This window comes from Cibotium barometz, chromosome 5 (assembly GCF_041138505.1).
Source record: "Cibotium barometz isolate CiBa-2024 chromosome 5, ASM4113850v1, whole genome shotgun sequence".
In the NCBI taxonomy this organism is placed as follows: Eukaryota; Viridiplantae; Streptophyta; class Polypodiopsida; order Cyatheales; family Cibotiaceae; genus Cibotium; species Cibotium barometz.
This window is the reverse complement of record NC_141050.1, coordinates 15,038,522-15,065,649: the sequence shown is the minus strand read 5'-3', so window position 1 is coordinate 15,065,649 and position 27,128 is coordinate 15,038,522. Positions and strand designations below refer to the sequence as shown.

The window sequence follows — 27,128 nt, the reverse complement described above, 5'->3', positions numbered from 1 at the left end:
AGAAGTGGGGGGGCAAGATCCAGTCGGCCAGTAGAGACTCCAGTCGGCCAATAGAGACTCCAGGCGGCCAACACATAACAAGTCGGCCAGCAGCAAAATGAGTCGGCCAGGAGAAAAACAGTCGGGCACCTTATACAGTCCCCTCCATCACTAGCGAAAACCGGGAAAAAATATGGGCAAATGAGGAAAAATGGAGAAACTCCTAACCGGGCGGGCACACCCACAACAGAGGCCCTCACTCCCTACTGAGTAATATGGTACAGACAGGAGATGACTGCTAACAGTTTGTTCATGGTCGTTTGAGTCTTAATCATTTCAATAGTTAAGTGGCTTCAAGCTCTCTGCACCTCCATACGTGTCGTCAGACCCTTCATATTGTTTTAAAAACAGTTTACACCTTCATTTTTCATGAGAACTGAACATGAAAGATGCACATGTTGTTTTGGACGATCTCCTATTCTCAAAAGCTTGTACTTCAGATATCTAGGCTTAGGCATGGGCGCCAAACCCCAATGTGCCTCTTCTTGTACTGCAGCCCAACTCTCTACTAAGAGTTCATTCATAGCTAGTAATAACGGGGATTATGTCCAGATGGTGCCACTCTTCCTAGCATGGACGGCTGAGAACCTAAGCTATATGCAAGACTCCTAAAGAGCAGAGGTATGCTATGATGCCAATGTTGCATGCAAATATGGGGCCTTGCTGATTAAAATGCGCAAACTTAATACTTACAGAGAGAGGAGAAGTAAATTGCTTTGAGATCCCAGCTCCCCGTTATATATGTTGTATAAGTTAGTGAGTGCTTATAATCAGGTGTAGCTGGCTAGCTCACACCAAAGATCAATTTGGAGCATGAAGGCTGGATGCAAGTATTAACCTGCCCATCACAGCGCTACACCAAAATCCTAGTGTCCAATACCACCATAGGCCAACATCCAGTAGTTGGGCTAGCTCTGGACCTAAGCCTGACAAGGTCCCAACCTCTTGGGAATCCCTCCCAATTGGAGGCCCTTGCATGTGGATTGCACGCTGTGATGGTCGTTGTATGCAAGTAAGACTCTCAGATGTGAGGGTTTGGCTCAGTCACCTATAGATAATTTCTTATGATAGGATGTTGCAACTTTCAATGGTCAGTGTCGTGCTTAGGCTAGTTATTGTGCATATGGTGGTTTTGTAGGAGATTGAAATATCATTAGTGTTTGTAGGAGATTGAAGGCCCTTGATTGCATTTCATATATGACCTTGTTTTTTTGCGACCCTTTTACGCGTTGGATTCTTTAGGTGATGGCTCTCAATATGATTGTAAACTTCTGTTTCAGGGAATTCAACGGTATTGCACAGAACACAAAATCAAGCTGTCCAAGGTATGGTCCTCTGGTCGAATAGGTTTTTGTCCTTTCGACTTTCATATCCTTTATAGAGAATGTTACTGGTTTTAGCATTTGTGTTTTGAATTCAAAGTCAACAGACCACCCAAATACTGTTTTGGTTCTCAACAACAAGGATCGCATACATTTTTTGCAGAAAGCACTTCTTTCTCTCTACACAAAACTACCCCAAAATAGTTTGGGTTTCTAGCACAGTCCCTAAGGTCTAGGTAGCATAGTGAAGAGTGTTGTCCTGCTATCGATCATGGTTTCTGTACACCTGAGTGCACAATTAGGGGAGCAGCAGTATATACAGTTTGTGTTGGTGCTTGGCTTATAGCAGCTTATATGACCATGGCTATGGCAAATATGGAAATGAGAAAACAAAACTGAAACAAAAATGATACTTTTGAGGCGGTTGAAATAGGGAAACTCCAGTCAGCAAGGTGGCATCAGACAGTATGGCCAGGTGCAGGAGCCACATCAGCAGAGAGTATGGGCACCATGTCAGCAGACAGTACAGGACAGGGACATTGTACGGCCATATACAGCCGCAGCAGGTACAGCCAGGCGCTGCAGTCTGTACGGGCAGCAGCAGGCGAGAGAAGTTGGCAATGATGATGACGAGCACGTGTGTGTGTGTGTGTGTGTGTGTGTGCATGCTTTTGCTTTCCATGTTTTTCGTTTTTCTTATTCACGCTTTTTCTTTCGTAATTTTATTTGCCTCAAAATTACAAGCTAAGGGTAAAACCTTAATGTGTGCAATGTCCAAGATCCCCGGGCATCCATAGGTTTAAAACCTATTACTCACAAGGGGCCCGAATAATAAAAAGTCCGGCCTGATGATATGAACACACTTTGTTAATAAACTTGTCCACCCCTTATAATAATGACGTGAACACACTTAAATGTCCTGTTTTGAGCATGTTTTCCCCACGTGACCACCTAGTCAACCCAATGATCCGGCGGATACACGCCCCGTGTATCCATGAAGCGAGAGATGATTTGTCAAGCTTGTGTTGTGTTCCTAAGCACCCGGAATGATGTCCAGGGTGCCGGAAACATATTTCTAGATAATCTCCCATTACCAAGGCTTGTCCGAAGGTCCATAAATTTGTAAAATATTGATAGGTGCTGGTAAATCCCCAAAAGGGTGACAATCATTGATAGAATGGCTGGCCTCCTCTTGCCAATTGGGCTTGGGCTGTTGGTCCCATTGAAAAGATAGGGCTGTGAAGGTAACTATGAGGTAAACATACGATGAACAAGCTTAATTGGATCACCTTTGTATGAGGACGACTGACTGGCTGCAGCCTTAGGGGATGTGATAAAAGAGCTTGATCCTGGTTTTACCAAGATTCTTTTTTTTTTCCATATTTATGAGAGAGAGAGAGAGAGAGAGAGAGAGAGAGAGAGAGAGAGAGAGATTCTATTAACTTCTACAAAAGACCAAAGGGTGGTTGAGACCAAAAGTGTTATGATGTGTTCATGAAGTGACAGAATCACGGAAAAAACATGATCAAAAAACCCGAGGAGATAAAACAACAGCTGTATACGTGCAAGTGGTACAATGCTAAATGATACAATGTGAGGGGATCAAAGTGGGTCCGGGGCATCTATGATTGTATAGAGGCTCTTCACGTCCATTGCCTACGGAGGGGCACTCCTATATTTTTGGAGGATCTCTCGGATCTGAAACTGTTGGGTGGAGCATCCCCTTGGACCAATTGGTCTCGCCGTCTAGCTCACTGCACTTGGACTGCTCTATCTAGGGAGATGCCGGGAGGCGGGGTGGCGCATATGCTCTTAGTGTGCACTGCTTGGTCCGTCGAGTAGGGGCATCTGGGTCAGGGCTATCCCGTGGTCGTCGACGAGGGCCTCCATCTTGGGTCAGATGAAAAAACTTGTGATGGTTGGCTACAAGGTATCTGGGGTCTGCCTCTGTGCCTCTCTGCATAGGTGATCTTTGCGGTGGTGCAGCTCAATCAAACAGTCCCAGGCATGGCTCGTTTGGGAAATCAATGATCTGAAACAATGGCCCAAATCCGTCCCTGAAGAGGCAGTGAAATCTCCCTTGTATCTCATAGTACAATGGGCATCTGAAAAGATAGTGCTCCTTTGTCTCAACTTCTAGTGAACAGAATCCGAGAGAGAGAGAAAGAAAGAAATCCTCTGTCATCCCAACAAAATAAAAAAGTACTGAACAACAAAAAAAAAGCTGAATCTGGGTGTGCAGGGGATGGAGCTCTACTACTAGGAGAATGCAAAGCTATATGCATGGAGTATACAATCATGATATGCAACCTAGCTAGCTCCATCCTGTACCATACTGGGGATATAAAATGGTATACATCAGTGAAGGGTGTCCACAGCTCCCTGAAGAACATGCCTGGGTGTGCTCTGAAGCGAGCCAGTCGCTCCGCACCCTCTCTATGAAACTGAGCTCTGATCTCTGTCCTCTCTCTCTGGTATAGGCGTGGTGTCCGAAAGCTAGGTGTCCTCTGTCTCCTGCGGGCTCTAAGTGTCTCTGCTCTCTGGAGAGTAATTCCCTGCCGTGTAGGGGCTGGGAGGGGGATGGATCTCTGAAAAAATGTAGTAATCTGTGTCTGTCGCCCCCCCCCCCCCCCGAGCTGTCTGAGCCTGTAATAATGTCTCTCTGTGGCGCTGTATGTCTAGAATGTATCTCCCCAGTATGCGCTGGTCTGCTGCCTCAAAGATCTGGCGTAGGGAATGTGGCTCTCTGAATAAAATGGGATATCTCTCTCTGATGGCTGTATATGCTCTGCATCTGCATACATAATGCTCCTCACTCTCCACCTCCTCTCTGCACAATCTGCATACCCTCTCCTCTCGGGGGATCCGTGCTGCTCTGCCAGTCTCAATCTCTAGGCCTCTCTATAAATCCATCATCAGTGATACTCATGAAGTGATCTCTGTAGTATAGCATCTTCGGTGGAAGAGGCTATGTAGGCGATATCCATGTCTCTCGTGTATAGAGCTGCCATAGATCCTGCCTCAATACTCTGTTCCTCTCACTATGAGAGAGACAGATATGTGGTGCATTCCTGTCATACTGGAATGGTGGTAGATGATCCATGTCTAGGCCATGCTGTGAGAACCAATGTGTGACCTGTGCATACCATGATCCTCTGTCTCCTGCCTCAGCCAGCTGTCTAGATTCCTCAAAAGCTCTGTATGACAATCTGTCCTGTGGCATCTCTCTAAATCTGTCTAGCAGGCATATGGTCTGAAATATGGCCTCTACCATCATAGGAGGCGCAGCAAACTCTGCTCGGATAATGTCATGAGGTACTGACGCTTTGCTGCGTATCATGCGTGCCATCATGAGGGCCTGTGGTCTCTCTATCTGTGTCCACCAATGGGTAGCAAGGCCTGGCGCCCACACCGCTGCTCCATACATCAATGCCGGTGTGACTAATGTGTCAAATAGCCACCCCTTCGTCCGGGGCTCCTGAAAATGCGCCTGGTGACACTGTCTCTCTAGCATAGCCAATGCTGCATATCCCCGTGTCAATCTATCTCTGGCTGCTGAACCCATGGTGAAGCGTGTGGCTGCTGCAGAGAAGGTAACCCCTAGGTACACGTATGATGTCACCACCTCCACCTGGCAGCCTGCGAGAGTGAATGTCAGCTGACTCCTGCCCTGTCTCGATGTATGAAAGACCATAACCTTGGTTTTCCCAAGGTTCACAGTAAGACCCCTCTGTGTGCAGAAATCATCGAGTGCATGTAGATGCTGCTGTAGACCACCTGGAGACTCAGACACTAATACAATATCATCAGCATAGAGCATAATATGTACTGAGGTACCTGCTTAATCAACTCCATCTCCGCCTCCCCGTGTAATGAAGTCAGCCACCTCATCAATGTATAACCCAAATAGCGTGGGGGAAAGTGGGCATCCTTGCTTCACACCAATGGTGCTAGCAATAGTCTCAGACATACCTCTTGGACATCTGACTCACCCAAAAACCTGCTCATATAATGCATAGATGCCTCATGTCATATCTGCTGGTATGCCAAGAGACTGTAGGCGCTGAAAGAGCCTCTCTCGTGGTACTGTGTCAAATGCCTTGCGGAAATCCACAAAGCAGCAATAGAGCTTTCTCTTCCTCACTCTGGCCTGATCAATCATACATCTCAAAGTGAATACATGGTCAGTGGTAGAGAAGGCTCTCTTGAAGCCTGCCTGCCCTGATGAGCGTAAACCTGCTCGCTCAGCATATAAGCTAAGCTCTTGCTCCAGCACTGCACCATAGAGTTTGGCCAGCATGTGGCCAACCATAACCGTCCTATAGTTGCTCGGATCGAGCATATCCCCGGTTTTGTGAATCGGCACAATGGTGTGCATCGTCCACTCCGCAGGCAGACCCTCTGCTAGTGCCCTGTTAAACAGGTGTGCAAGAAAAGGAGCTAAAGAATCTATTGCATATATGAGGTGCTCACCCTGCAGGCCCATATGGTCGGCGGCCCGTCCATGCTGTAGGCGGCGGATAGCTTCCTGTACCATCGAGTGGGTAAAGAAGCTAGCTGTGGTAGGTCGAGGCTCCTGTGGCTGAGGTATAGGTGGCTGCTGTGGGGCATGGTATAGACCCTCTGCATATGTGTGCCATGTCTGTGGGTCTGCAATAGGTGTCGGGGTCCGGGGCTCTCTGAAGTGCCGCCATGAGACAGGGCTATCTCTACTCATGAAGAAATGAAAGATCTCTAGCTCCTGTATCTCTGCGAAGGCCCGCCTTTTGCGGCGAGTAAGTCTCCTCATCTCTCTCCTCGACTCCTGCTCTGTGATGGCTCCCAAGGCTCTCTGTATGCGGAGCCGTGAGTATAGAGCTCTGCACTCGTCATCATACCATCTGTTCTGGGGCATAGTCCCAGGTCTCGCAGGCTCTCCTGAGTGTACACGATGTGGGAAGCTCTGTAATGCAGCCATGTGTAGGAGTGATGCCATTGGCCGTGAGAGTGTTGTCATTGATCTCCCCTTCTTCCTTCTCAGCATTCTTGATGGCCACCATTTCCACTTTCAATGCACTCACCTCCTCCTTGAGTGCCGTGTTCTCTTGTTCGAGGTTCGTGACCCGTGCTTCGAGAGCTATGATGTGCCGATGTAGTTTGTTTTCCACCTCATTGAGGTTGGAATCGGATGTCTTCTTGTTCTCCTTGATTAGTGCCTTCATTGCCATCTCGAGGGCCTCGAGTTTCTCTTGGAGACTCGGGGCCATCCCTCCAGGTCACTCTGCAGTCCTTCCCACAGGCAGGGAGAAGATTTATGTTGCTGCCTTGGGGGCCTGAACAAAGGGTTGGTGGGGAAAGGGCCCGAGCAGCAGAAGCGAAAACAGGCGAACTGGGGAGGCAGAAGCGAACTGGCGGAAAGGGGCAAAATGGCGAACTGGGGGGTAGAAGCGAACAGGCGAACAGCAGAAGCGAAAACAGGTGAACTGGGGGGGGCAGAAGCGAACTGGCGGGGGCAGAAGCGAAAACAGGCGAACTGGGGGGGGGGGGGGGGGGGGGGGGGGGGGGGGCAGAAGCGAACTGGCGGAAAGGGGCAAAATGGCAAACTGGGGGGTAGAAGCGAACAGGCGAACAGCAGAAGTGAAAACAGGCGAACTGGGGGGGGGGGGGGGGGGGGGGGGGGGGGCAGAAGCGAACTGGCGGAAAGGGGCAAAATGGCGAACTGGGGGGGTAGAAGCGAACAGGCGAACAGCAGAAGCGAAAACAGGCGAACTGGGGGGGCAGAAGCGAACTGGCGGGGGCAGAAGCGAAAACAGGCGAACTGGGGGGGGGGGGGGGGGGGGGGGGGGGGCAGAAGCGAACTGGCGGAAAGGGGCAAAATGGCGAACTGGGGGGTAGAAGCGAACAGGCGAACAGCAGAAGCGAAAACAGGCGAACTGGCTGGGCAGAAGCGAACTGGCGGAAAGGGGCAAAATGGCGAACTGGGGGGGGTAGAAGCGAACAGGCAAAATGGCGAACTGGGGGGGCAGAAGCGAACTGGGGAGAGAGAGAGAGAGAGAGAGAGAGAGAGAGAGAGAGAGAGTTATATTGTCATGTGCACACATGGACATGGTGCTCTTCCAAGGCTGAATTGAATTTGGTAGCCTGATTAGGCATCATATGATGCTGGACAGCAGTCGGCAGCTCCTTTGGGGGTCTTGTATCTTGTTGGCAGCAGCCAGGAGGCCTACATGTGAACCCATGTGCAAAACGATGCATTGATGATGATATATATCCAATCGGGGCAGTCGTGAACAGGCCGATAGCTTCAGGAATGGCCGACCAGCAACTTGTAAGGCTATATAAAGGGGAGCGAGCATTTGTATTAATCATCTAGTTTCCCCTTGGCGATTTGATCATAGACTAGGACTTTTGAGTCGAGACAACCTTTTGGGAGTGCCCATGGCCAGCAGCTTTGTATATACATACATACTTTTGGTATTATTAAATATGCATTAGATTAGGTGCTGAAAACACTGTTGTTTTCTCTCTCTTCGCTCCATCTCTTCTACATGGTTGCATCTATGTGCTCCAAGGAAAGGTGTTTAGGGCTGAAAGAAGACACGCAGCTTCCGCACATGTGACATATATTAAGGTCTTCAAAAGACCCAAAGAGTCTATAAGACCAAAATGATGTGTACATAGTGTCCAAGAAATCTAGTCATGGATGAAATAAGAAAAAGCAACACTAAACTAAAATTGAAAAACTGAAAGCTAAGATCTCAGCTCTGAGATTATACAAGATGAAAAATCTAGGTCCTGCTATGCAAGGTATAGGGGACAATACATGATGGGATATGGGAGAGCTAAATAAAAACAGTCAATCGACCCTGTATGTCAGGCAAGGGCCCATCCAGGATGTCCATCATGGGTGATACAAGAAGGCTAGTGATGTCGATAGTCTGCCTCGAAGATGAGGCTGCTTGATGGCGGGCCAGGATCTCCTAAATCCAGGGCTGATGAGCTAGGGGTGGTTGAGGTCTGACGGGACGAAGGCGTCTAGCTCTTTGGAGCGTATGTGCCCAATCTGATGTGACTCCCATGGGCCTGCTGTGAGGGGGCACTGTGGTATAGGCTCCTGTATCCACTGTGGTGGGCTTTGGTGCCTCCCTATCCAGCCCCTCCAATGGGGAAAAAATTGGTGATGGTAAGCTGAGAGGAGGGCTGTTGGAGGCGAGGATCTTTGAGTAGTGACTCTATATGTCGGTTGAGCTCCAGTAGGAAGAGTCCAAGGCACCTTTGATCTGGTACTCCATGATCCGGGATAAGGGTCCAAAGCCCTCTCTGAATAGACAGTGAAATCTCCCTTTGATCTTATAGTAAACTAGGCACTGGCAAACATGGTGCTCCTTCGACTCAACCCTTGTGTGATAGAGTCTACATGTCCTGTCCTCTTTGGATATCCGCCCAGCTCTGCCAGTCTCTATCCTCAGTCTATGGGATGATGCCCTAAGCTAGCCAATGGCTATCCTTATAGCATGGGACATGAAGGCATTGAGATAACTTGGTCTTTGTATGAAACCATCTACTATGAATCTTAGGAAATGAGCATCTTGGTAGGCAATGGGCTTACCGGTGTGATCCATGTGTTACGTGTTCACTCCTTCTCAACTTCTTTCTTCACTACTGCAGCCCACCCTCGTTCAATATCCCTTTTAGTCTCCACAGTGTCCTCCTGAAGCTTCACCTTGAGGTTTGCAACTTCAGAGAGGATGGAGGGACTGATTTCTCCTTCTTCCCTCTTGCAGTCCTATATTTCTCCATTCATCTTGGCAATCTCTTTCTCCATTCCATCAACCTGTCTAGCATGTTGTTCTTTCATCTTGGCCAGAGAGAGAGAGAGAGAGAGAGAGAGAGAGAGAGAGAGATTGAGAGAGAGTAATATTAACGTCTATCAATGGCCCAAAGGGTCTATGAGACCAAAGGGTGATACAATACCGCCATGGAAAGAAAAGGAACTGAAAAAAAAACAGCTGCTGTGAATGCCTGATGGTAGTAAGTGCATGGCATTGTGCGAGTGGGAGCCTCACAACAATCAGCAGACAGTCATACCATCCTCAGCTAGTACAGGTCTGATTGCTGAAAGGATGTCTGGCCTCTGTGATGGATCATGGGAGTCTGCCATGGCATTGGAGAGCATCCTGGATCCGCAGAGAGTGTTAAGTTGGAAGCAAGGAAAATGAATGGCTGGTTTTATGAAGCACAAATTTACGTAGGGTGTGAAATCCTAAACCTTAAAAGTGATGAGTGATGATGTGGCACTGATGATGTGTCAAATACTCCAGACCTGTAGAGCTCCCCTGGTTAACGTCCTCAAGTGAATGTAGGATTTAATATGGCTGGTTCATTTCTTACTAGAATCCTAATTGTATTGGCTGCAAAATATCTCAGCCATAGACCATAGTAACCGAGTTCAGATGACACAACCATGGATGCATCATTTTGACAGTACTTCCTGTGTCCAACAGTACTTCCTTGGAAAACGATATATACCATTTTTGGGGGAAGGTGCAGTTCGGTGCTAGCTTTTGGTCCTCAAGGCAGCATATGGAGCAGCACTGTATCCTCGTGTGACAAATGTTGCATCAGCAATCCTTTGCACCATTTGTGAGATTTCTTGTATGGAAGTGTGAGTTAATGCTTTTTGTTAAATTATCAAGTGCCATGTGGGCCATGCCGAATAGGTCCCCACCTAAACAAGAGAAAGCCCACCAAAAGACTATGGAATCTATACATAAATCAGCCTCTACACAAAAGACTTCTAGAGATCTGGTATATTGAGAATGTGCCTGAAAACTGATGCAATTTCAAGTTCCCAAAAAGCTTTTTATTTTTCTGCACAGGCATGAGATTACGTTTACAACGAAGAGTCTTATTTAAAGAACAGAGGAGGAAATTCGTAGCATACAAATGTGATTGATTTAGCCAAAAAAATCAAAGGATCAGCTGGAAGTTAAATGAACAAAGCTTCTTGTTTTCTCAAATTAAAGTTTTGGTTGTTGGTCCAGGGTTTGAGGGTAAGTGAAAATAATGAAGATATCGTGTTGAATAGCTGCATTGTCCATACATTGCTAATGCTGGTCTATATGCTAATTTCAATGGTTGAGTTGATTTCTTCTTTTAAACTAGCCGTTTACTCAACTAACTATTCCATGTGGCAACACTTGTCTGCAGATTGACCACATCTTTCTAACCCGTGTTTGCTCTGAAACAACTGGTGGTCTTCCAGGTATGTGTTTTAGCCAGAGAAAGGCTATGTCAATTGGTGGAAGGTGGTTTGTCCTTGTGATTTTGTATCTGGTGAATGCCTAATGCAAGTATCCTTTCTAAATGCAGGCCTTCTTCTGACCCTGGCTGGGATTGGTGAAGCTGGAATGGCTGTAAGTGTCTTGCTGCCCACTCTTCTGTGTGCTGAGTTGCTCAGTAGGTAGTATCTGCTGCAAGCATAGGATTTGCCTGTGGAGTTGTTGAGTGAAATTTGTACATTTTCAACTCTTCTATACTTGTACGTGCTTCACAAATGCCGCATCTTCATTTATGAAGCATGCATGAGAAGCGTATATACCTGCTATTGTTGGCATTTCTCACACGTGGGTGCATGAACATATCTTCTGTATGAAATTTGAATAGCTATCATATAGCATTTGTAAAGTAGTTGCTGCTCTGAAGTGCCGATGTGACAGCTGACAGGGCTGTTGTGTGCGATGATGTGCGGATGAGACTCAATGAAAAAACCTCAAGGCAAAGTTTTGAAGGTTAATTCAAGCTTACATCACCCTGATAAGAGGAATGTAATGTCTCTGCATGGCTGGCCCCTTTTTGGAAGTGTGTTTATTGCATTGTTTTCTTGTAATCTTGCATGCACTTAAAAACTGCCCTCGCATCTCAAGTCTGATCCTCCATATTGTAAATGCCTGCCTCTAAAGTTTAAACCCTCTTGAGGCAGTTTTGGAATCATGCAACTTGGTACGAGGGGAATGAGCTCAATCGACAAGCATTTCCTTGGTGACATGTTTTGAAACTATGAAGACTCCTCCCGAAGGATCACCTAATACACAAAGCATAAACAAGGTTAGTACAAACAACATAGAAGGGTGCAGGCAAGCTCACCACCCAACCGTAGGTCCCTCCCCCAACCACCTCCGGGCCAAGGGCTAAGCTTTCACTCCCACAGGCCAAGCCAGTCAGCCCTGGCGTACCATATCATTAGAGCATGTCCCAAGGGACCCTCAACAAGACTTGAAACTTGCGGTGCCCAGGGGACTAGGGCCTTTGACACACTTACTGACACCATCAATGCATATTAAAGCATTTGAACATGGCCACAACCTTAACACATATCCATCATCACTTTGCATAAAACATAAAAGTTGGACAAAACATCCACAAAGGTTGTGTGAGGAAGTGCCGTAAACTTTGATAATCTGTTTTAACCATAAATTCAGCCCCCAAAAGATAATGCTTCCATGTTTGTAGGGCATGAACAACGGCCACAAACTCCTTCTCATAAACTTGCAAATACAGTTCTGCATGTTGCAAGCGATAGCTTTCAAAAGCCACTGCATGCCCCTCTTGATTTAAAACTGCCTCCAAATAATCTCCACATGCATCACACTCGACCACAAAAGGTCTATGCAAGTCTGGAATCATAAGAACAGGCCCTAAAATGATGGCGTCCTTCAACTTTTGAAAAGCTGTCCTTTCTGAATCGGACCAACGGAATGCAACTTCTTCTGCGTCAAATCATGCAACGGAGAAGCCAAGAAAGCAAAGTGTTGAATAAATCCACGATAGTAAGAACATAGACCAATGAAGCTCCTGACTTGATGAACATTTTGAAGCTCTAGCTAGTCCTTTGTAGCTTGAATCTTTGCGGGATCCATGCATACACCATCTTTTGAAACAATATGCCCCAAATAATGGATCTCTGACAAGAAGAATTCCCTCTTCTTTCCATTGATGAAAAGCTTGTGTTTCCTAAGCTCTTCAAAAACAACGGTGAGATGTTCTTTATGCTCAGTCTCACTCTTTAAAAAGATAATAATTTCATCAAAGAAAGTTCCTGTGAACTTGCAGTGAGGTCTAAAAATTCTATCCATCATTCTATTGAAAGTGGCGGGAGCATTTAGACCAAATGGCACCACCAAATATTCATATAGTCCAAATCAGGTTTTGAAAGCTATTTTGTGCACATCTTAAGGTACCACTCTAATTTGATGGTAGCCACTCTTAGCATGTAACTGCAAGTTGCCCCTCCCCCCCCCCCCCCCTCCCCGCGCGGCGTGCGGGATATACCAAAGCAAGATCCAAGGAACCCGAAAGATAGTGGAAGATCCGCTTCACTACTTGCTAATGCTTTATACCTGGGCTATGCATAAATTTGCTACAGTGGGGAACCGGGATAGGGACCGTAAGGTTTGCTCAAGAAAAAGCAAAAAGTCAAACTAGGTTGACCGTGAGCCAAGGGCACCATCGGAAAGAGGAGATTGAGCCGGACCAAAAAGCTAAAAGTCGCTTTTCCAAAAAGCAGAAGCAAGGCCCTAAAGTTAGAAAAGCAAAGCATAAAAGAACTTGGAAAAGCTGGTCAAAATTTGAGTAATATTTTAAGCTAAAAGAGAAAAGCGAAGCAAGGAAAGCAAAAGCATAAAGCTTTTGGCAAAAAGCAAGGCTTCCCCAAGGTATAAAAAAAGCATGAACCCCTCGTGTAGTAGGATGGATCAGCAAGATCATTGAGGCGTGAAGTCCTTCATCTTCGACAAGGCATGGATCATCATCGTTTGCATCTATCAAGGCCTAGAAATTATTGTGATCGCCTACCTGCTGGACAGGCCATCGCTTGTTGTTGCTGGACTACACCACTGGCCTCTGAGCCGCCAAGCTAATGTGCCGCCTGGTTGCTGCCTGTCAACCACCACCTGAACCTGTCGCTGTATGCTGCCCACAGCCAGCCTGTGTCGGCCGCCACCTGGCTGCATGCCATACGCTTGCTTGGCTGCCGCGCCCATTCGCTGCCGCCAAAACACCATCTGTGCCTGTTCTACCAGCTGCCACCATCGACTTGCAGCTGCGCTCCCTATAGCACCAGCACCTACGCCATCTGTGCGCAACTTGTTTTGCTCCAGTTGTTGCAGCCAGCTCTGCCATCGCCTCCAGTCTGCATCCAATGTTGCTGTTGTGAGACGTTGTTGCCGCTCTGTACGTTGCCACCTGTTGGAGAGCGCCGCCTGCACTTGGTTGCTGCCGCCAACTGCCAGTGCCTATCTGCAACCACTTGGCTGCTGCCATCAGAACAACCACCTGTTACTGGCTGCTCTACGCCATCCATACGGTTGTACTGAATTCCACTAACTGCCATCACTATCTGCAGCTGTTGTTCAACATCATATGCTTGTGCTGCCTTCAGAGAACTTGTGAGCATAGTTTCCACGAGTTTCGGAAACGGGGGTGCGGAGCACGGCGGGAAACGGAGTTTCGGAGTTTCGGCCTTCGGGAAGAAACGGGGAAACGGAGTTTCGGTTTTAGGGTTTAATACATACATATATAATTAATAAAAACATTACAAAAGCTTGAAAAATACATCTTTGCTTAAGTTCAATGTCAAAGACTCAAATGATAGATCAAAATTCAGAAATGACAACTGCAGGCTCAAGCCTCAAAAGAGTCAATACAAAACAAGATCCATCATCCATCATCCATCATCCATAATCCATAATCCATATGTATAGACTATAGTAAATACAAAACATGATCAAAAAATATCCATGTGGCTGGCAGGCTGGCAGCAGCTGCTGGCATGACAAAATCCTAGAGCTAAGTGCTCCAAAAATCACTCATCAAGATCATCCATGGAGGAGTCATCCTCCGACTCATGAGAGTCAGGCTCAGATGAAGAAATGGTAGGATCATGGTCCTCTGCCTCTGCTGAAGTGGAAGCGATGGATCCCCCCCTCTGCCTCTGAGAATGGGTGGTGCAGCGGGTGTTGTGGCTCGGCACTGTCAGCTCCTCATAAAGCAAGGTGTACATATCACGCTCATTCCGTGGGATCTCTGGGATGAACCTCTCCCTCATGATGTCGATCTTATCCACATTCACCTGTGAAGGCTCCGGATGTCGGGCATTCCTCTCAAGGAGCTGGAGGTTGCAATGACAAAACACCAACCGCTCTAGCTGAGCGGTACTCAGCCTATTCCTCTTCTTTGTATGGAAGAGGGCCTAAGTGCTCCAATTCCTCTCACATGGACCCGAACTGCAATCCTGTGAGAGCACTCGAATGGCGATGCGTTTCTGTTATTGAAATGCACATACAATTAGAAATTAGAACTAAGTGGAAACAAGAAAGATGCACATTGTACAGTGTACTATGTAAACTGTAGTTAAGGGTAGTGAATTACCAGCGTGGGAGCACAATTTCCATACTTCTCCCACCATGAGACAGGCTGTAGCTGAGTCTCTCGAAGCTTTGCAGTCTCTCGACCAAAGCTCCCTGTCTGGTTGCGAAAGGCCAAGAGATCATCCTCTATACATTTCAGCATGTGCACATTACCAGATGTCAAGTTCCTCATGTATGTCATGAAGCCTTCTTCTAGCTCCTCGTTCTCGTATTGCTCCTCATCTCGCCACAAAGGATGCAATACATGTGCTACTGCATGAATCGGCCTGTGAAACCAATCCCATCGCCGATTCCACACAGCCTTGATTTCATCAACCCTTTAGAGATCAAACCATAAGATAAAAAAGGACAAAAAACAAGAGTCAAGAGTCGAGACCAATGTAAAGACTCAAGAGTAAAATAAAGATAAGAAGTAAAGCAAGGGTAGCCATGACTGAGGAGATTTACTGCTCTGCTCTCAAGTAGTCTTGCTTGTTGAGAGCCTCCCCAATCTTGTCCATGTACTCGTATAAAAGGCCTAGAGTACTGCCCTCCATGTCTGTAATGCGTAACACTGTGTAGATGGGGTTGAGAGTTTTGATCAACCCCTCAACCTCTACCCACCACTCCTCTCTCATGACATCACGCACAAAAGCTCTTGCCTTGGGGCTCTCTCTCTCATCCCACTCTAGCCATTCATTTGAGTAGACAGTGCGTACCAACTCTCTACGGACTCGCAGGAGTCTCTCAAGCACAATGAACATGTATGCAAATTTGGTGGCTGCAGGCTGCAATAGCTCAAGAGTGCTGTAGGCCCGATACATGCTCAAGACTTTTGGCCTCTTCTTCACAAACTTCACCATGCTTCGTGCGGTGCAAAAGATGGCTTCAACCCATTGTATTTGACCTATGTCCTCAATCAATAAGTCGAGGCTATGTGATGCACAAGGGGTCCACACAATGGCTGGAAATTCATCCTCTAGCATAGAGCCCATAGACTTACAATTACTTCCATTATATGTCACCACCTGCACAACATTCTCAGGCCCAACTTGCACTATAGCCTCCCTTATATGTGTCCAAATAAATGCACCTGTAACTGTGAGACCTGGGAGGGAGGCATCAATGGCTTTCAAAAACATAGTGCCTTTGCAGCATGACACCAAAACATTGTATACATTTCTCCTGCGTACATCTGACCACCCATCACACAATATAGTGCAGCCATACTTTTTCCATGTTTCCTTCAAGGGCTCTAGCTGCACTTATATGCATGATTTTTCCCGCTTTAGCTCTCGTGTCCACAGAGCCTCAGATGTAGGGCCATCCCACTCGCATCCAATGCGGCTGATGGCCCTCATGGTCTTCCTCCATTGATTTGTCTTGGCCACATGAAAGGGAATGGCACACCGTATGAACATCCGGGTGAGCTCCCTAGTTGCCTCTGCAATTGCTTGCTTTTGAAATCCTGCTTGGATGCTAGCCCTTTGTACAGTATTTATTGGAGGGGTGTCTTGTGAATGTGATACATCACCTGGCAAAGGAGTCCTCCTTGCATGCACACCCGACACTGAGGTAGAGGAGAAATCTGATCCTGTGTCTCTGCCTCTGGTGGCCCTCTTTGCTGCTGCTGCTTGACTTGAACCAGCTTCATGCTCTTGACCACCCATTGCTGTAGATACTTCCTCTTCGGGAACGGCAAAACGCTTTTGCCTCCACATTTCAAGGCTTTTCCGAACATCTAGAGGAACAGAGGGGCATGGCCCTACATCTTTGTTTGGAACATGAGCAAGATGGTCCTTCACACGGGTGACACTCCCCGTTTTGACCAACCCACAATATTTACATCTCCATTTCCTGGAGCCACCAGATCCTGCATAAGCCCCCACTTGCTCCACATGCTGCCAAAAAGGATCCGGAGTCCGAGCCATGTTACTTAACTTACTTGTGCGGTTCGAGGTCGGAAGACTCGGAGAGATTCGAGAAGTGGAGGCTGTTTTTCTGGTCCTGCAGGCTGCGAGCAAGGTGTGACTCCTTCTTGCTTGGTAGAGCTTAGATGGCAAAGGTGGAGGCCCCAAGTAGAGAGGTAGAGGGCTGATGTGGAGGTAGAGGAGTAGAGGGCAAGGTAGATGGCTAGAGCAGCTCCAAACAGGCGGCGGAAAGAAGCGAAAAATGCCGGCGAAGAGAGCACGCGGGTTTTTGAACCCTGGAAAAAAATAAAAGCTGGAAACCCCCTTTTTCTTCTGGAAACGTTTCCGAAACGTTTCGGCGTTTCGGTGCTCCAGAAACGCCGTTTCTGGAAACTATGCTTGTGAGGACCGAGACGACGAAGCTAGTGACAAAAGCATTTCTCTGCTCGAGTCTCAGAGACGAGCATGCTCGTCTCTGACCCCGGCTCGAAAAACAAAAAAAAGAACTTGTAAGCTACCCGCTAATAGAACCCCTGACGGTGCCGCCCACTTGATGTATTGGGGCACTTAACTGATTACACAATGCTATTTCATGGTCCTACCCTAGTTCTTACACATCTATACTACCTTTGTGGACAGTTTTCTACATCCCGATTGGGCAACAAACTCCTAGTTGAAGCTTCATCGTATACACTTATTCCTTGTAATCTTCGTATACAAACTTGGATTTGGATTTGGATATGGACTTGGACTTGGATCTGGAACTTGGACTTGGACTTGGAACTTGGATTTGGATTCATTGGATTTGAATTTGGATATTGGATTTGGTACTAGCCCAATGAGAGATTCTTATGGGTCATCCCCGTGGTGTGCTCGGCATCAGAGATCTCGTGGCTAGACATTGACATCGACTTGGATATCCTACATCGGCATATCTATTTGTTTTGTATTCATTGATTGTATTGATCCTGGCCAGCATGCTTGTGGATTGTTCCTGAATAAATTCCTGAATAAATTCCTGAAAGGGGGCGAGACCTGTTCCCCGCTTCATGTGGTGTACTTTGCAAGATCACTATTTCCTTCTCTCTCTCTCCATGTGGTGTACTTTGCAAGATCTCTATTCCCATTATGGTATTGGTTGGAGCTAGACAGATCTGCATTGCATTCTTGTATACCCTGCGCATATAGGTTGCATACTGAGCCTCTAGCAGTAGTGCTCCATCCATCACACCCCCCCCACTAGCTCAGTACTTTCATAGTTTATTTCATGTTCATTTTATCCTTTTTTTTTGGACATCCAGAAGACATTGACAGTTGTACATCGATTTGTCTCATAGGTCGAGTTCGGCCTCTAGTAGACATTAATACAGCTTTCTTTCTCTCTCTCTCTCTCTCATTATCTTTTGGATACGTGGTTGAGTCTGTCACGGCACGTCCCATTGGGCTTACAACCATACTCAGTGATGACAGTCAGAGTGCTATAGTCATGGCACGAAACGCAGTGACAAGTGTTTCATGCACGTACTAAGCACATAGAGATTCATTATCATTATGCGAGGGAGAGGATACATGCAGGGGAGATCTTATCATCTTACTGCTCTACACAAGACAATGTTGCATATCTATTCAGGAAGGCATTGCCTCGAGTGAAGTTTGAAGCTCTCCACAAAGCTTCAGGCTTACTCTCCTACAGAGAGTGATATGCTGCCGACCTTGTACAGGTTCACATTGCCACCACAGGGGGATTTATTGGCATATATACTATGAGTAGTGCCACATGTGAACATGGACTAACCAAGGGTACTTTTCTCCCTTTGGGTTTTCCCCCTTGGATATTTGGTGTGAAACGACACCACCACTTTTATTGCATTTTGATATTATGGAGTTGAGTCTCTACTCCACTCATTTCAATGCAATCTTCTTTTGCATCACTCATTCTCTTCACTCTATGTGTGTGCTTCACTGTGTGTGTGGTGCTATGCCAAACCCTAGTTTTGTAGCTATAGCTCCTGAGCTTGGGCAAACACACTTCTCTCATCCCCTCTAACACATGACTCCACATGCAAACCTTGACGCCAACAAAAAAACCTTCTATAACTTTTGTAGAGCAATTGGTTTGATAGAAAGAGAAAACGATGAGAGCAATACTTGGGAAATCCGACGTCTATGGTGCCTAGACACGCATACCTCTTCAGCCTCTGCGTTAGGGTTGCTTTGATACCAGCTATAAAGTCCATCCTTGAATCTCTCTACACAGCTGAAAACCAAGGTTAGTCCTTAACCAGATCATGAAGTAGTAGGGCTAGCTCACCTCCCAACTGCGACTGGCATCCACTGATCTCCCTTGAGCCAAGGCTAGGTCTTCTTGCACAATCCCATAGGCTTGTGTTTAACTTCGGCTTCCCATACCAGTGAAGCCTGCCCGTAGGCCTTCAACATGCCAACCTATGTACCTGCCATGTGCGTGGCGTGAGCATGTCTTCTTTCTTGGCCCAAGCTAGACCATTAGTGATGCATCCACACAACTATGTCTCACAATAACCCAAGCTCTCACTTATATAGTGATAACTACGCCATAATAGCTAACTCGCTATAAAAGGCCATTAAGCATGTTTTATCAATCCACGAACCCTAGCCAAGTATGAGCCTACTAATCCCTAATCCCAGGGCCCCCTAGCCCCGCTAGGTTAGTTCCCTAATCCATAGATTAATGTCCAAGTACATAACACCTAACCTTGCTAGAGGATTAGTATTAGGTACATAACAGAAACGTTGTTTACTTGCGAACTATCAGTGCACAAATGGATCCCAAGATAGTCTATGTGGTAGGGTTAGTCTTTCTTGGGGCTGTTAACAGTGAACACCTTGCTAGTGTGAATGGGAGAATTAGGGTTAGGTTTTCATGTGGGAGACATACACAGAGAAGAAGGGAGAGAGAGAGAGAGAGACATATGTGGGGATAAGTCAACTCAATGAGATGAGTGTGTGACTCTCCTATCACACATGTATATTGCACTAGTACACATAGTGCACTTAGTACATTAAAAGTACTAAGTGTACTATGTACTAGAACTTATGGACTTGTACACACTATAAGGGTGGGCATAATGTCTTTATCCCAACAACCTTCCACTTAAAGGCAAAGTGCCCTTAAGTAAAGGAAAAGAAAAATCAGCATGTACATGATAATATACAAGGCCATATCAAGGCTGAAATTGGCCTCATCCAATGCCCATCAAGTGTCTGCAATGAGCAAACCGCTCCGGAGGCAAACTCTTTGTCAACAGATCAGCCGGGTTGTCATCCGTATGAATCTTAACAAGCTGAATTTGCTTGTTTTCTATCACCTCTCTGATGAAGTGATACTTCACATCCACATGCTTCGTCTTTGCATGAAAGACAGGGTTCTTTGCCAACTGGATGGCACTCTGACTGTCACAATCCCCTGTATAACCTAAATCAACCACTAATCGAGATAGCCATAATGCCTCCTTGCAAGCCTCTGTGGCTGCAATATACTCGGCCTCTGTAGTAGATAAGGCTGTGCACTTCTGCATCCTGGATATCCATGACAGAGCACCTCCTGTGAATGTAAACACATAACCGGTAGTAGACTTCTGGTTATCTGGATGACCGGCATAATCCGAATCCATGTAACCATGCACTAATGCATCCTGTTTGCCAAAACAAATGCACATATCCTGTGTGCCCTTCAGGTATCTCATGACACCTTTCACTGCTTCCCCAATGCTTCTTGCCAGGGTTGGCCATGTATCTAGAAACCACTCCCATTGCAAATGCAATGTCTGGCCTAGTAGCAACCATGGCATACATGAGACTGCCACAAGCTGAAGCATACGGAATCTTGGCCATATCAGCTCTGCCACTATCTGACTGTGGGCTGTCCATAGCACTGAGTTTCACATATGGAGGCAAAGGAGTACTAGTCTTCTTCCCCCCGTCCATATTGAACCTCTGCAAAACTTTGCCAATGTATTCCTTCTGAGACAAATACAACACATGCTGATTTCTGTCCCGAAGTATCCGCATACCCAAAATGTGATTTTCATCACCCAAATCCTTCATATCAAAGGTTTGCTGCAGCCTCTTCTTCAAGGCATCCATCTCTTTACAAGATTTCTCGACAATCAACATATCATCAACATACAAGATGAGGATCAATAGACTGCCATCCAAAGCTTTCTTGGTGTATAAGCAGTGATCTATGTCACTTCTCCTGAAATTCTGGGATTTCATGAATGTATCAAATTTATGATACCATTCCCTTGGTGCCTGTTTGAGCCCATAAAGACTCTTTTTCAGATTGCATACAAGCTTCTCCTTCCATTCATTGCATAACCCTCTGGCTGTTGCATATATATCTCCTCATGGAGATCACCGTGAAGAAAAGCAGTCTTCACATCCATCTGAATCAAGTCCAGATCATCATGAGCAACCGAAGCTAATACAGCTCTAAGTGTGGTCATTTTGACCACTGGAGAGAAGATCTCATCAAAGTCCACACCATATTCCTGCTTGAAGCCCTTAGCCACTAACGTGGCTTTGTACCTTGGCTTTGCATCTGGTGCAACTTTGAGCCTGTAAACCCACTTGCATGGCAAAACCTTCTTGCCTGCAGGTACATGCACCAACTTCCATGTTCCATTTTTATGCAGAGAATCCATCTTTGACTTCATGGCACGCTCCCAAAGAGCCTTGTCTGCCCTCTGTAAAGCCTCCTTATAACATGAGGGCTCCCCACAGTCAGTAAGCATCAAGTAGTCAACCCTGGAACAAACCTGTCAGGGGCTCTGGAGGGTCTTGTGGACCTCCGTACCCAATGACCATCATTTGCAGGTTGCTGTCCAGCCTGCATATCACCAATTGGTGGCTCCTGTTCCATGCCATAAGGTTGAAATATCATGCCCGGTATCTCCTCTAACTGTGGTATATCCATAGGGATATCTTCTGCCATCTCTGGCTGTCCATTTGGACCATTTTCAGCACCATTTAAGGGCTAGTTTTGTTGCTGTAATGGCTGATTTACAGCCCTTGGTTGTTGTCCATGATGTCCATCATCATCAAAGATGACTCTGCCAGGCTCGTGTTGCCTTGCAGGCTCCTTATACATGCATGCTTCATAAAAAATGACATCATTGCTGCGTATAATCTTTCTATTCACGGGATCCCAAAGTCTATACTCCATTTCACCTCTGTCACCATATCCTAGGAATATGCATTTGTGAGACTTAGGATCAAGTTTGGTGCGCATTTTCCTGCGTATGTGCACGTACGCAACGCAACCAAACACTCTCAAGTGCTTGTATGACGGAGGCTTCCCTGTCCATACTTCCTCTGGCACTTTTTCACCAAGCCTTGTGTTAGGTGACCTGTTTATAAGATGAACGGCTGTCATAACAGCTTCAGCCCAAAAACCATGAGGTAATGCAGCATGTGACAACATAGAACGGACCTTTTCCTGAATGGTCCTGTTCATCCTCTCTGTTGTCCCGTTTTGTGGAGGATCATAAGGAGTAGAGAGCTCCCTCTTGATGTCTTTAGCATCACAAAAGTCCTTCTCAACAAGAGCAACAAACTTCTCAAACACTGAGAATGTATCACTCTTCAAACGAAGAGGATAAACCCACACCTTGCGTGTGGCATCATCTATAAAAGACACAAAGTATTTTGCCCCTCCCAAAGAAAGCTGAGGCATCTCACGTACATCTGTATGCACAAGCTCTAACTGAGCATCTTTCTGTCCAAGAGCTTTCTTGTGGGGGCACTGGAGTTGCCTGCCATATATACAATGCTCACAAAACTGAAAACTTGAGAACTTTAGAGAAGGCAAGTAACCAAAACGAGACAATTGCTCCATTCCCTTGACACTCATGTGTCCCAATCGGCTATGCCACATAGAGATTTCCGGCAGCTCGGTTGCATTTACAGTAGCATGGTGACAAACATCTGCATGCATGAAGTAAAGAGTGTTCACCTTAGAGCCTCTGGCAACAACCAGTGAGCCCTTACTAATCTTTCACTTTCCACGACCAAATGTGGTAACATAATCAACATCATCAAGCTGTCCAGTAGAAAGCAGGTTCTTCTTGATCTCAGGCACATGCCTGACATCATGGATCATAAGGTGTGAGCCATCTGAAAACACAAGCCTCACATCACCTCTGCCAAGAATCTTGCATGCATGGTTATCACCCAAATAAACTACTCCTTCATGGCCAGCAATATACCTGACAAACAAGTCTCTGCAACCTGTGACATGAAAGGAGGCACCTGAATCAATGATCCTTGAGTGCATACCATGACCATCTCCTGTAAGAAGTGAATGGACATCAAGTGAAGACGTGAATAGGACCTCATCCTCACTGTCACCTGCATGTGACACATTGACTTCTTCAATCTTGACTCGACTTTTGTCCTTTGGCTTTACATCTTTGGCTTCATCTTTGTCTTTGTCTTTGCCTTTTCCCTTTTCCTTTTGATCATTCTTCCATTTGTAGCATTGCTTTTTGATATGTCCCTTCTTGCCACAATAATGGCATTCCAAGTCCTTTTTGGAGCGAGACTTGCTCTTTCCCCGTTCTTGGCTTTTACCCCTTTGCTGGGATCTCCCACGTGCATTCATTGCATTGGACTTTCCAACAGAGTTGTTTTTCCTATTCATCTCCTCTTGAAGCAGAGCACCCTCAATATCTGCATATGACAGCATAGCATTTGAATTGCTAGTGGCTGTCCTGAATGTGTCCCAACTCTCTGGCAAAGTGCATAAGAGAAAGGTGGCTTTGAACTCATCGTCCATTGCCAACTTTTGATTTATAACTTGGCTGATAATACCATTAAACTCATTTAGATGGACTGTCATAGACGCCCCTTCCTTCATCTGAAGACCTATATGAGTTTCTTCAACCAATACACTTTGCTTGAGGCACTTTGCTGGGCATACAAGTCCTGCAATCTTTGCCACATTCCCCATGCTGTCTTCTTTTCACGAATGCTGAAAAGTAAAGAGTCTGACACAGACAACATGATAGTAGATCTTGCCAGCTCATCCCACTCTTCAGCAGTAAGAGAAGCGGGCATTACACCCCTTTCTTTGATAGGCTTGTGCTGCTTCTTCTGGAGCAACACATTATAGCACTGGGTTTGCCAAATATCATAGTTATGTGAGCCTTCAAGCTTCTTGATGTGAAGCAATGAAGAGCTCTCACCTGTGGTTGCCATAGCAATATGCAACCTGTCAATGCGCCTGACTCCCTGCAAGTGTGCAAACACTGCACCAAAAGCACACAAAGTGCTCACAGTTGTTCTCCCAAGGTTTATCTCCCACTGCAGAAGCACAAATGCAACTCTACTCCCATTGTATGTGATGAAATCACCAAAATCTGGTTGCTGCTAGATTTAGGACAGCACCTTAAATGTGCTCTGTTGCCCTTCCAAAGTACTGTACAACAGTACCAAGTGCTCACCAATGATGTACCAAACCTATACCGGCAAGTACAGCAACTGAAATTGAGATTTTTGCTCACTCAAATCAATGTGTAGCCATGCCAAAATTTATACAAAGGTGTACCAAATCTGTACCAGCAGGTACAGTAGCAATAAATGCTCTCTTGGCTGTCCAAATGAGTGAAAATCAGACTTTTACAGTCCCGACCACTGCATACAACAGTCCTGAACAGAAATTGGGCAAAAGCCCCTTGACTGCAAGCTGATTTTTGAGGATTCAAGGCATAAAAGTCTTGCCTGCTGCTTTGCCAAGCTCAACAAGCATAAAATCTTGAAAAGCCCCTTGATTTAAGATCAATTTCTGATCATACGTGGTACATTAACGCACATGAAGGCATCCAGAGTGTTCTCAGTGCTTCCCCTTGGCCACATATACATCCAGTACATAAAAGCCCCTTGATTTATAGGCACATTGAGTGCTTGACATCAACATATTGCCCAAAGCATCAAATGCGAGTGCCTGCACGCAAATCAATCCAATCGGCACAAAAGCCCCTTGATTTGCACTGCAATTTGCTGCAATTTTGCTTGAATGTGCGATTTCTCACATCATACAGCATGTATGAATGCTTAATTACACAATTTCATCAAAAGTTCCAAATTTTGACATCCAATTTCTTGCAAATTGTTCCTGATTGTGACCAATGTCACCCAATTTTGCCAATTTTACTCAAAAATTGAGCAATTTGGCACCTGTACCTGCTCAATTGATGATTGTACCTGCTCAATTGCAAATACCAAAAAAAATTGAAGCAAATACCTTGTAATTTTCGATTTTTCTTTTTGTTGCAGAAAAAAGGGGGTGATGATGGTGCTGTTGTTCTGTGTAGGTCTTGCAAGTTGCAGGTTAAATGTTGGTCGTGAGCCTGAAGATAGAGTCAGACGACTCTGTCAGAGACACGTGTGTGGCCCAGCTCAGTTTCTCAACTGCTAGAGAGTCGTGCAGCAAACGGCGAACCTGGAAGAGTCATGGGCTGAGCTGGTCGCAGGCGTGGGCCAAGAGGTGATGGAAGAGCTTTGCCCACTCTACCACGTCTGATTGTCATCCGCATGAATCTAGCGAGCCCATCAAACTTCATCGTCGTGATGGTAGCATATGATCGCCTACGTGCGAAGAGAGAAAAAAAACGAAGAAGTTGCCGCCGCCTTCGCCTAGTGGTAGCGGGTTGTGCTCGCCCAGCGATAACACGCTTGCGCTTCGACGGCTCGCTCGTAGGCGTGTTCGCCTGTGTTCGCCTCGTAGGGCTCAACTCGTCTAACGCCCAATGCTTGCTGCAACAACAGTTCTACACACGCAGCTGTAAACCGGCCTTCAGAGAGCAAAGGGCGGTGGAACAAACATTTGCACATAAAACACTTCAACACCATTGAGGACCTAGAAAAGGAAAACAAACAGGGGGAGCTAGAGTGCTCCTGCAAAAAGTACACGGACACCGATTGGCCCCAAATCGCAATGGCGCCCCTTGCGGTATTTCTTTAATTGATTATAAGAGCTTTGATTACAATATAAGGCTGGAAACTCAGCCGTCCCAGTAGTACCCTCTCTACCATCCAAGGGTACTATCCATCTCTGTCATGGATAGTACCAAGCAAGGCTGTACCAAGCATGTGTCCATTCTTGTACCTTCTGCCTGCATGTGACCTATCTCCTGGAGAAACCCAAAAACATGTTTCCTCGAGAAAACCTACGACCTGTTTCCACATGAAACCCTTAGGTCTGTTTCCCTTTGAAACTTCCGTCCTGTTTCCATACATCTAGTTACCTGTTCCCACATGAAACATCTGGCAACATAGAGATTCCCATACTTTAGTTCCCACTGTTCCTTTCTAGCAGGAAGAAAACAATCTGCTCCATGAGCACGCAGCCATGCGAGCTTGCTTCACTCCCATGCCAAGAAACATAACCACATGACCTTGTACTTGCAGCCAAAAACCCAAGCACATAGCTGAATTTGCAGCCAAACAAAAACAGCCCATAAACTGTCCCAAAACAGTCCCGAATCCAAAGCAAAGATAAACTGAAAGTTCCATCATATGAACGCCATCGACATGATGTCTATGTTCATGGAAAACTAATCTTTGCCTTCTGTAAAAACACGGCGTTCTCCAAAAAGCACACATATGGCCTAGCTTTTTATGCGCTGCCTGTATCCTGGTGATGCGCCGCCTGCAATAGTACTCAACCTGCAGCCACCTGTACGAAAAAGTGTGCAGCTGCTACCTGAATTCAGCTGTCGTACAGCCTCCATACTGGACTGTACCTGCTGTCCGTACAGGCCTGTAGTTACTGTTCCAGCCGCCAGCCCAAGGCCTGCACAGTAGGCGCCAGAATCTGCACAACCAAAATCTGCAACATGGACTGTACTTGCAGACAGCCGCCTGACCTGCCACGTGGACTGTACCTGCACAGCAGCCGTACACTGTACCTGCAGTCCAGCCCTTCCATGCGCACCCAGCATGCATCTTCAGGCGACCAGCCCTCCTCAGCGGAAAAAAACACATGCGCCTGCTGTAGGGATAGGCGCTTCCTTTGCCTGCTAGCCCTCCTTTTACCCAAAAAGCACACGTGGCCCCAAATATAGCATAAGGGCCACGTTTCTTTAATGAAGGGCTTAATAAATGATTTTGAAGGTTTTTAAACCTTCAAAGCTAAAATTCCTTTGTCCCCTTTCACACATGGGGTTATCCACACATGGGCTTCCATCTTCACTCCCACCTGATGCCATTCACACTGTCCACCATGTCCCCGTGCACATCCGCATCTTGTCCAGAGAAAAACACAGGGTCGTGACATACCCCCCTCTTGAAAAATGGCAAGCGTCCTCGATTGCACTCAATGGCACAGTAAAGCATCTTATGAGCAAAGACTCCCATATGGCAAAAACAATGGCCTTCCAATGCATCTGGGTGATAAAATAATCATCCTGCACAATAAGCCACACTGTCCT

The 27,128-nt window shown here is 46.3% G+C and overlaps 2 protein-coding genes across 6 annotated transcripts in view; one reads left to right on the top strand and one right to left on the bottom strand.

The window, feature by feature from the left end:
• The window catches only part of LOC147638102 (tRNAse Z TRZ4, mitochondrial-like), an 81,524-nt gene that overhangs the window by 33,333 nt on the left and 21,063 nt on the right, over positions 1-27,128 (top strand). For 4 of the 5 annotated variants that reach the window (XM_086798001.1, XM_086798002.1, XM_086798000.1 and 1 more), the window contains 3 exons: positions 1,320-1,364; positions 10,551-10,605; positions 10,713-10,756. In XM_086798001.1, coding sequence (XP_086654127.1) covers positions 1,320-1,364; positions 10,551-10,605; positions 10,713-10,756 — 144 coding nt within the window. Of the gene's footprint in view, positions 1-1,319; positions 1,365-10,287; positions 10,394-10,550; positions 10,606-10,712; positions 10,757-27,128 lie in introns of those variants that run through there. The other variant, XM_086798005.1, reaches the window with a different exon arrangement.
• On the bottom strand, positions 14,590-16,006 carry LOC147638103 (uncharacterized). Its single transcript, XM_086796448.1, has 3 exons — positions 15,215-16,006; positions 14,769-15,084; positions 14,590-14,661 (listed from the first exon to the last, which is right to left on the bottom strand). The coding sequence occupies exons 1-3, from the start codon at positions 15,886-15,888 to the stop codon at positions 14,590-14,592; spliced, it is 1,062 nt and encodes a 353-aa protein (XP_086652574.1). The 5' UTR covers positions 15,889-16,006.